Genomic DNA, 10,940 nt, shown 5'->3' with positions numbered 1-10,940 from the left:
GAACCGGGGCCCTCTGGCATCCCAAGCCAGTTCTTAACCATCGCGCCACTTGGCCGGCCCAGAAAATGGTTTAAGGAGAGAAAATTTCAGTAAGAATAATCAGATTGGCCCAAAGGGACAGATGTTAAGAATGGTATTAAGTAATATTTACTACTAAAATACTGAAAGTAAAACAACATAAGAAAATTTAGGAAATGTCTTGATTGAACAAACTTACTTCTTAGAATAGTATATGACCTATCAAAGTTATTTGGATATTTCTATGAATTGTGGAAATCCCTAGTTGAAAAAATTCTGGAATTCATGAAAAAGAACCAGGATTTGAAACTTTGAAAATCATACTGAATGCTAAAATGAATTACTAATCTATAAAGATGCTTTATACCATCATAAGTTTAGAAAACATGAGTTTACCCGTATTTTATTACATACTCTCCTGAAATATTGGCATTGCTTCTTAAGAATTATCTTGAGAATGTATTTCTGAGATTTAAACTAACATAAACTGCAATTTTAGTATTTGATATTGAAATAAGTTATTTTAATTGTGGTATATGATGTTCAGAATCTTATTAATATGCTATTGTTTTCTGTTCACAAGTAATTCAATGACATTCTAAATATATTTTTAGAATGCTATTGCTTTTTTATGTATTCTAAAGTGCTAGCTATCACATAATGGTATCTGTAAGTTTATCAGTTGAGTTTTCACTGAAAAAAGTAGTAGACCAATTTTTTAAATAACTATAACTGTCAATTAACTTTGGAAAACACCCTAGAGTTTATGATTGTGTTTTATGCTAGACTTGGTAGAAGAATACAGAGTCACAGTGAAAGAAAGCTACTGCATTTTTGAAGACTTGGAACCTGACCGATGCTATCAAGTGTGGGTAATGGCTGTGAACTTCACTGGTTGTAGCCTGCCTAGCGAAAGGGCAATTTTTAGAACAGGTAAGGAGATGTTAATGGGTGTGAGGAGGCAATACTCAATTTTTTCCCAGACATTTAAGGTCAACCAATAAGCATATATTGTAAACTGGGTCTTGTTCAGTACTGGGTATACAATGATGAATAAGACTGGGTTCCTGTTCTTAAGAAGCTCATAGTCAAGTGGGGGAGATAGAAATGAATGTGGTAAGGGCTGTGATCCAGTGATGCACAGGTCATTAGGAGAACGCTCTAGAGGGGTACCTGAGACAGCCTGGGGCAGGCAGGGGCAGAATCAAGAAAGGCTCACTAGAACTAATGCCTGAACAAAATCCTTTAAAGGAATAGTAGGAAGTAAAGTGTTAAAGAAGTGTATTTCTTTTGAAAAAATCCTATGAACAGAGGCATCAAGATAAGAAACGGTATAGAGTGTGCAAGACACAAAAAGAAATTCAGTATTGTTGCATTGGCTTAAAAACAAAGAGAGGAAAGATATGAGGTGAGAAAGGCTAGTGTGTAGAGTTCATGTTTGCTAAGGTAAGAAGCTTAGGTTTCCCCATATGAAAAACCCCCGAAGGTTTCTCAGCAATGGTGTTCGCTGGGAATGCGTTCCCATGATAGTCTTCTCACAGAGAGCTGAAGCAGGTATGGCATTAGCCAAGTTTGCGTTGCCTTTCAGAAAAGTGTAACTACCTCAGGGGAAGAAATGACTTACTCCCACCATTTCACGTTTTCTTCTCGCCTTTTAAAACAAATATTCATTGAGCACTTTGGGAAGACGAGATCATGGCTAAGTTTTATGTAAAGGGAGGGGGACAAGAATCTATTTTTTATTTTCTTGTATATGTATAATTAAACTCAAGTAGGATTTATGGAAAGCTATTGTTAGATGCTTAGGATGGGTGAAAACTGGGCAATTTGGAAGGCAGGGATGGGAGGGAGATTTTCACTATATAAATGTTTATACTTTTTGAGTTTTTAACCCAGAATGCATTTTTTTAATCAAAAAATTTGTCTAAGCAGCCTTCAAGGTACCAGGGAAGCAGACCTGGCATTGATTGGTCCATCATTGACTTGGTTCTCTCTCCACAGCACCCTCCACCCCCGTGATCAGTGCTGAGGACTGTACCGTGTGCTGGAATACGGCCACCATCCGATGGCGGCCTGCCAACATGGAGGCCACTGACACCTACACTCTGGAGTACTGCAGACAGCATTCACCAGAAGGCGAGGGCCTCAGGTGAGGGTCCCTCTCCACGGGGAGATCCCACCTCTCCACAGAGAGAGCCTGGCGTGCCAGGAACCCAGCCTAGGGCCCTAAGCTAATCTCTAAGCTTTTGCTCACAGAGGGAGAAAAGCTTCCTAAAATCCTGCTGAGCTAATTAAGTTGTCTTGATTTGCAAGCCCATCATTATTCATCAGTGAACTCCAAGTTTGTAATAAAACACATGCTACAACGCAGAATAATAACTCCCTTGTAAGAAAAATATATTTGAATTTTAATAAGATGGAACATGCTTTGAGGTATATTTAACTTGAGTCATTAGACAGGATTTATGCATATTTTATGCACTTTTCAGTAGTTATATCAGGATAGGTACCACCTAACTCAGGAAATTAATAGTGACCTTGTATACAATGTAAACACATTATTGTAATGTATAAATGTTTAATGTAAATTTGAATGTCTCTGTGGTAATATATTGCTAATATAAAGGAGCTAATTACATGTATATCATCACAGAGACATACCTGCCTCTCCAAGAGTATGAAGAATCTAGAGATTTTTGCAGGAAAAAAGAAATGTAAAGCTTTCTCAATAAAATTATGGGGCTGAAATTTATTAACAAAGGCCTGTGCATCCAATGGGCATTTGGTAAATGTTAATTCATTTACTGAGGTGGTGTTTTCTTAACCTCCGTTACATGGCAGTAGGGCAACTTCACATTTCATGATGAAAATTCACATCATTATTATTAATATTTATATTTTGATAGAGATATTTTTAGCCTTTTTAAACCAAATTTACTGAGATAAACTATTTAGGTTGGATATGGAACTTAGAAATAATGGTATCAAATTAGACAGCTTTTTAATAAAGGGTGTTATTAAGCTCTGACCTTCATGATCAATCACCAACTTTGTATTTAGTTATGCTGTGAGATTTCATACGACTGAGCAATAATTATAGTTTCTTTCAAGTGTGTGAAGACAGGCTTCACAAAATAATGATCAAAGGATAAATTAATGTTGAATGGGGTGTGTATGGGTGGGATGTAGGCATTTCAGCAGAAGTGAGAACCTAGTAAACGGACATGAAACATCTCTGTTTACCTCCCAGTTGCCTGAAGGTAAGCTTCAGTGCTCAGCAAATGGTTGAGAGGTGAACCCAGGCCAAGACAGAGGAGTGGGGAGAGGGAGAAGGAGAGGAAACAGGGACAGGGAGTGGAGGAGAACAGAGACAGAGACACACACACAGAGAGATTATAACTGACTTTTACTGAGCATTTACTATGTGCCAAGTCAATGTCCTAAATGCTTTATGTATGTACATTGCCTTATTTAATCTTCACAAGAACTCTGACAGAAAAGAGATGCTTTGAGAGGCTACTCAGCTAGTTAGTGGCAATCGGGATTCAAACTCTGTTTTGTTAGATTTCAAAGTCCAAGCTGCTAACCCCTGTATAATGTCACTTAGGAGAGTCCTAGACCTTTTCTACAAAAAAACTCTTGATGCTATGAGAGCATTATATCAGGAGTGCCTGAGTCCCAAGGCAGTCTCTCCCTCGTTCTCTTCCATCAGTGAGGAAAACCCAGTTCTCTCCGAAGCAAGATCACACTGTTAAGGAGTGCTCTGAAATGACTCATCCTCGTTATGGCATCAGTCCCCAGCTGGCATCTATATAAATAATATCAGCACAGTTGGATTCTTAAATCAGCAGAAATCTGGAAACGCTGAGACCTATAGCCATGTCACTAAGGACACTGTGATGTCATCTCATAAATGTGGCTACAGGGAGAAGGGAAAGGGGGGTGTGGAAGGAGAAGTTGCATCCATCGAGGGCCTTCAACATGCCAGGAACTGCGCTAAATCTCATTTAACCCTCTCAACAATCTTAGAAGGAAATGCTCTCCATTGAATGAGACTCAGGGAGGTTAAATAATTTGGCCAAGGTGTTAAATGATGGAGTGAGAGTTTAGAGTCAGGATTGAAACGCAGATCTATTTTATTCTTTCCACTAGTTCTGAAACTTGGATCCTTATGCAGACTGAGTTAGCACACCTCAACAGCCTGACAACTGGGAGCTGTTGTGTATCTTGAGTTTCCTTTGTCACATGAAAAACATAGATGTGAAAAGCAAATGCAGTACCATTCAAAACCCCCTTTGATTAATGTTTTTCCTTTCTCTGATCATTCTGGGACCCTCAAAACAAAAACAAAAGTCAATTTGATATCAACAATGAACAATGCATTACAAATACTTTCTTCTCTCAAAGCCAAAGAAACAAATGACAGTTCCATTTGTAGAACAATGGCCATCCACCAATTTCATTAAGACAAAAGTTGAGTTTATTAAAACATGACTTGTCGTTAGTTTATTCTATTTGAGCCTTTGACATTGGGCTCATTTTTATTTTTCCTGTTTAGGGAGAGCTTCTGAGAGGCTGGATAAGCAGAAGTTTATAGTAGTTATGAAACAATACAAGCATCCGCTGTAGAATGGATATAGTCCAGCAAATTTAAAAATGAAGGGAAAGTCCACATGCAGAGACTTGGTGACAGTTTGGAGCTGTGTTAGAGATGGAGCTGTTTTCCAGTTAGGTGCTAAAAGACCCCTCAGTGCCAGGAAGTGGAATGGTATGCCCAATCCACAGCCCAGGGATGACGCTCTGGGCTCTGCGTCCCTGCTGGTCTGACAACAGATCATTTTTTGAAGAAAGCAAACTTTTGTTGGCTCCAAATCACTAACCTGCCCATTTGCTAAGCCTGTTGCTGACAGACCACCAGAGTTATCCCTCATCAATAGAGAGGCCTCGATGCCTTATACCCCAGGTTGGCATCAACAGACTATGAAATAATTCATCCTTCATCTCAGAGGCTCAGGGCTGCAAAACTCATTTGTATTCCTTTTGGTTCTCCAATTTAGGAGTTCAGGAGAGAAGGAAAATTTACTCTTCCGGAGTGGCCATGTGTCGTAGGTTTTTTGATCATCTGGTTCTTAAAACCAGCTTTACAACTTGCCTTTTAGTATCAGATGGTTCAAAACTCGACAAAACATTCACTGTCATCTATATTGCTCAGTCTCTAAGATGTTAGCTGAAGTCAGCTAGTCAGACAACAGAATCAATAGAGAACCTCAAAATTTGATCACCTCTCGTCAGCAAATGCAGATGACCCCTACTTTTCCATTCTGTGAGAACCACATTCTTCACTTTGGTTTTCTGACCAGCAGTGCATAATTAAAGTTATTTTGTGTCTTGGAAAGAACAGCAAGCCAAGGGTTGTCTGATCTCACTCACTTGTTAGCTCCATGAAGGGATCATTATATAAAGTGTCAGCCTCAGTGCCTGGGACAGTGGCTGGCATATTATAGCTACTCAGTAAATATGTGTTACCTGAATGGGTAAATATCAATTAGCATCAGAACACATAATACACCAACAAGATAAGTTAGGCCAGCTTTTAGAATAATCTCTTATTTAAAATGGGAAAAAAACAAGCTGTGCTAACAAAGTAAAGAAGAATGGTGACTAAGTTAATTTTAGTACTTGGATGCTTAATGAGGAGATAGGACTAGTCTAATCTGTAGGCTGGAATCCTTTTCATGGATCACTGGCAGTGAAGGGCACTTATAATCTTGTTTATCCATTAATTCCATAGACCCTACATAAGTCCTAGGTTTTATGCAAAAACCCTATGCTAAACCAGATAAAAAAAATTGATTCAGAGGCCACTTCAGGGGAGTAAGGGGGATCAAAGATTTCTTCTTTTTGATGTGGCTCAGTTTGACTGGGTGAGGACGGGACCTTATCTGTGTAGATAGTCAATAAATATGTGTTTAGTGAATGAATGAGGGGATGGATGGTGGGATCAGCCAATCTCCTTTTGCCCTTGCCAACTCCAGGACATCTAACCAGCTTGAATCTCTTGCAAAGAAGAGAGGGAGAACTGAAGGGAACTAAGAACTAAATGACTTCACATCTCTCTCTCTCTCACCCGATCCCTGAAAAGACAGACAGCCTTAAAAGCTCTGGTCCAGAGTAGGAAAGAAGTTGAAAGGAAATGAAAAGAGGAAGAAAAGGATGAGTAATATGAAAACACACACACGGAGGCATTGATTACTCGTTAGATTAGGGAGTCTAATTTGGGTTGCCAGAACAGAAACACATCCATTTTAAGAACTGCATTCATTCTCCTAGTATGATGGCCTCCAGATAGTCCAGTTTAAGACCAAAAGTGCTGGTTGAACTCTTATGGTGGGTGTTTGAATGGAGTGAGCCTACTGTGCCCCCAAGTTCCATGACTTGGTATCTGAAATAGCCAAGCAATTGCCTCCATTCCATAATCTTCACAGAAAACACATTTGCATATTTTTGTGTGTGGGCACGGTGGCTCAGTCCCAGCAGTCAGCCCCTGTTGGAATTGGGGGTGGGCGGGAGTGACAATCCCTGTCTTGTGTGCGGGGGCAGAGGGAGCTCCTACTTACCCTTTCCTGTTTTTCTTTGAGTGCTCTCCTCAGGTTGGGTGGGCTCAAAACACTAAAAAATTTTCCACCACTCGGCTGTTTCTTCAGCTGTTCTGTCTCTCCTCTGTGGAGAGAAGTCAGCAGAACTGTGGGTGGAGGAGGGAAAACTGAGAGAAATATAGTACATGGATTAGCTGTGTGGGCTGCACAGAGAGAAGCTGTGTACTGAATGACAAATCTGTGAGACTCAATATGCCACAAAAGTAGTCGATAGTGAACTTCCTGCTCTCCAGCCCTGACTGAGCTATGAACAAGGAGACCCTTGAAGGGTAGGGGGTAGAGGGTGTTGGGCTCTAGGTGCTGGACCTGTGAGCTCCCATTCCTCTTGCTTCCGGTTTTGGGGCCACACCTGCTAGGGGCAAGAACAGAATTGTCTGTCACATTTGGGTGTTCCAGGTGGGGACAACTGCCACTCCATCTGTATAATAAGGACAAATAAAGGTGTTTCCTAGTGAATTTAATGCCTGACAGAGATGAAAAATTGCAGCATTTCTTTCTTTTTAAAAAAACCTTTTAGCTGGGTAGGTGATGACTGACCAACGGTCAATGGCAAGTAATTTGACCTTTACTTTTTTTCTTTAAAAATTTTTTTATTAAATTTATTCAGGTGACATTGGTTAATAAAATTATATACATCATCTGTATATTGCATCCAGCGGTACAATGGGTTACCACACAGTAGTTATATGATTTGACCTTTTCCTCAACCTGTGGGTAAAGGAGACAGTCCTTCCTGCCCCATGCTTGCTTCACAGGGTGACAGGAAGGTCACTGACATGATTGTGCCAAAATTCCTCAAGTAATTATGAGCTAATAGCCAATCTTTATATAGTGTTGGTTTCCTGACCTAGGTTGTAATATCCCTCTCTGCAAGGAGCTCTTGGGAGAGCAAGTAATGTGAAGATAACCCCCACCCCTCCAAGATTCTTGGCTTTTAGCATTTCCTAAATCTTTCTTCCCAAATGAATCTGATTTAACTTTGATCATTTAAAATCCTATATACCTCCTGGTTATAAAGTAAAACCCCAGTCAATGGAAACCCAACCTGTTTCATCACCTCTAACTATGTTCTGTCAATTTCCAAAAGTATTCAATTTGCTCACAATGAAAGACCCATACATAATAATTGAACCATTAAGAACAACTCAGTAAGAACAAGAACCAGATAATGTAGGGGTGAGGAAGTTGTATCAGAAACCACAGGTTAGGAATAGTACCTCAATGGAACACAAAATTTAAATTTGAACTTCCTGGCAGCTAAGGTGAAAACAGGAGAGAGGGGGAGAGAGCAAGAGGGAGAAAAAAAGAGATTACATAACTCATCTCTTTTTAAAAAGGAAGCACAACATTTCACTAAGAGAGACAATTATATTTCCTGACATTCAGCTCTAAGATGAATTTTTCATGTAGATCTTTATATAAGGGCTATTGAACAAGATAATAGTGGTTGTCTTTAAGAGCAGTTTTACAAAAGATGAAGAAACATTCCCTATATAACCATTTTTTAAGTGGGATCTGAAAGCATAATGTAAATCACTATTCCATGCAGGCAGTTCTATGTGACCCTAAGTAATTGTCCATATATGTGGCCTTGGAGTGGTAAAGGAGAGATTAGAGGTTCCAGAGGAATGAATGTTACTAGACTCCTGGGGTTCTCTGTCTGAAATATAAATGGCAAAATTCAGCCTTTAAAGGGTAACTATAGAGAAAACAAAAATCCAGGATCCTTCTGCAGGAATTCTTGGCTTACTTTGATTTTGTGAAATTCTAATTATAGGAAAGCCTGAATCCCATGCTCAGCCACAGTCAGCCCTCATGTTATGTTTCTGCAGTATTATGAACTAATAGATATTTAGTTAACACTGAGTCTCATACGCGGTCTGACAATTAAGTTCATGAACTCGCCACCGTGCGCTTACATTGGCAGCACTGTACAAACAGCTCAGTAAGGTTTCATAACCTTGGAATATCAGTGTCTCACAGCTGTATTTGTGTCAACGTGTGGCAGTGTCTTACTGAGTGGCATTCATTATTGTTGCGTGCTTTAGTGTGCCGTCGTGAGAATGTCTGAGCTTGAATTAGAGCAACAAACAAACATTAAATTTCTTGTTAAACTTGGCAAGAGTGGAAGTGAAATCAGAAACATGTTAGTCCAAGTTTATGGGGATAATGGCATGAAGAAAACGGCAGTGTACAAATGGATTAAACGTTTTTCTGAGGGGAGAGAACGCGTCACTGATGAAGAGAGGTCAGGGCAGCCAGTAATGAGCAGAACTGACGAAAACATTGCAAAACTTCATTGACTTGTGTGTCAAAATCGTCGGCTGACTGTGAGAAGCATAGCAGACCAAGTAAACATCGATAGAGAAACAGGAAAATCTTAACTGAAAATATTGGCATGAGAAAGGTGTGTGCAAAAATGGTCCCGAAGGAGCTCACTGATGAATGAAAGCAAAGGAGAGTTACAGTTTGAAAAGACCTTTTGAAGAGGCAAGACGATGTTTTGGGCCATGTTATCACGGATGATGAAACATGGGTGTACCAATATGACCCTGAAACAAAGCGTCAGAGATTACAATGGAAGTCAGCCAATTCTTCACGAGCAAAACAGTTCCGTCAGTCCAAATCAAGAGTCAAAACGATGTTGCTAACCTTTTTTGACATCGGAGGGATTATTCATTATGAATATGTACCAACTGGACAAACAGTTAACCAAGTTTACTATTTGGAAGTGAAGAAAAGGCTGCGTAAAAAAGTTAGACGACCTGAATTTTCGCCAACAATTCATGGCTCTTGCATCACAACAATGCACCAGCTCACACAGCACTGTCTGTGAGGGAGTTTTTAGCCAGTAAACAAAGAACTGTATTAGAACACCCTCTCTACTCACCTGATCTGGCCCCCAATGACTTCTTTCTTTACCCAAAGATAAAGGAAATGTTGAAAAGAAGACATTTTGATGACATTTTGATGACATTCAGGATATGACAGCAGTGATGGCCATTCCAGAAAAAGAGTTCTAAAGTTGCTTTGAAGGGTGGACTAGGCACTAGTATTGGTGCATAGCTTCCCAAGGGGAGTACTTCGAAGGTGACCATAGTGATATTCAGCAGTGAGGTATGTAGCACTTTTTCGAGGTTGAGTTCATGAACTTAATTTGCAGACCTCATAATATCCTCATTTATCAGAGGAAAAATAGTTCTGTTCAAATCTTTTTATTTGCCAGGTTTTTAAAAAAACAAAAATCAATATATAAAGAATTTTCTTCTTAATTCTGATTAACCAAGTTTTTTTCATCTTAAAACAAAAAGTTTCATATTTATCGTTAAATTTTTTATAAATGGCTTCCAACAGCTAAAACTATTTAGTTACTTGTTCTTGTGTTTAATTTTGCTTTGTGTTCTTATGGATTTTTCTTCTTTTTCCTCTTTCTCCCTCCCACCCCTTCTTAGTCCACAATTCCTATGATTGTTTCCCAAACCAAACTGATCATAATAATCAACTGGGATATTTGTTAAAGTTTAGATTCACAGGCCTCTCTTAAGAGATTTTGATTCAAAAGGTCTAATGTGCCCAGGCAGGTTTGGGAAATACTCCTTTACTAACTGGTCCCCATAGGGCCTAGCAGTGTGCTCTGTTCACAGTTCACATTATATGATGTTGACCAGAACTGGTTGAAATTGGTGCTGCAACAGGAATGCCAGAAAGAGCCTACTGTGTTTTTAGAAAGCAATTCATACTTAGCCATCTGTTGTATACTGCAGTGAAACACCATCCATAGGCTGCTCAGGAGTCATGGCACTGGATTCCTCCATATTGTTTGTACACATGCCACACCCCTCCTCTGGGAACAAACATGCTTAGACCCAGAGGATAGCCATTTACTATAATAGTTCTTCGGTTTATGTTAAGCACAGGTACATTGCTTCCTTCCATTCCACACAAATTGTTGAATTATCAAATTTTTAGAGAAGCGACTTTATAAAGTTTAAACTAATGTGCAGTCTGCAAAACACAATCAACTCCTGAACTCTTGAGCTTATAATTAGCTCTAAAAGTAAAATATTTAACTAATTTTGGATAGATAATGTGTACATATGGTATGAATTTAAATGATACAAAAGGGAATACAGTGATAATTGTCTCCTTTCTACCTATACTTCACCTACTCAATTCTCCTCTCCAGAGGCAGTTACTGTTACCTGATTTATACTTACCTTTTCAAATAGTCTGTGCATATGCAAGCATCCATATTTTTTCAGCATA

General features: G+C 39.3%; 1 protein-coding gene across 1 annotated transcript in view; it reads left to right on the top strand.

The window, feature by feature from the left end:
- Positions 1–10,940, top strand: part of CMYA5 (cardiomyopathy associated 5) — a 97,931-nt gene that overhangs the window by 70,919 nt on the left and 16,072 nt on the right. The window contains exons 7-8 of the mRNA XM_019640997.1: positions 805–951; positions 2,020–2,167. Of these exons, the coding sequence (XP_019496542.1) occupies positions 805–951; positions 2,020–2,167 (295 nt within the window). The remainder of the gene's footprint in view (positions 1–804; positions 952–2,019; positions 2,168–10,940) is intronic.

This window comes from Hipposideros armiger, unplaced genomic scaffold, assembly GCF_001890085.2.
Source record: "Hipposideros armiger isolate ML-2016 unplaced genomic scaffold, ASM189008v1 scaffold_55, whole genome shotgun sequence".
Taxonomy (NCBI): Eukaryota; Metazoa; Chordata; class Mammalia; order Chiroptera; family Hipposideridae; genus Hipposideros; species Hipposideros armiger.
This window is presented reverse-complemented; position numbering and strand designations above follow the sequence as displayed.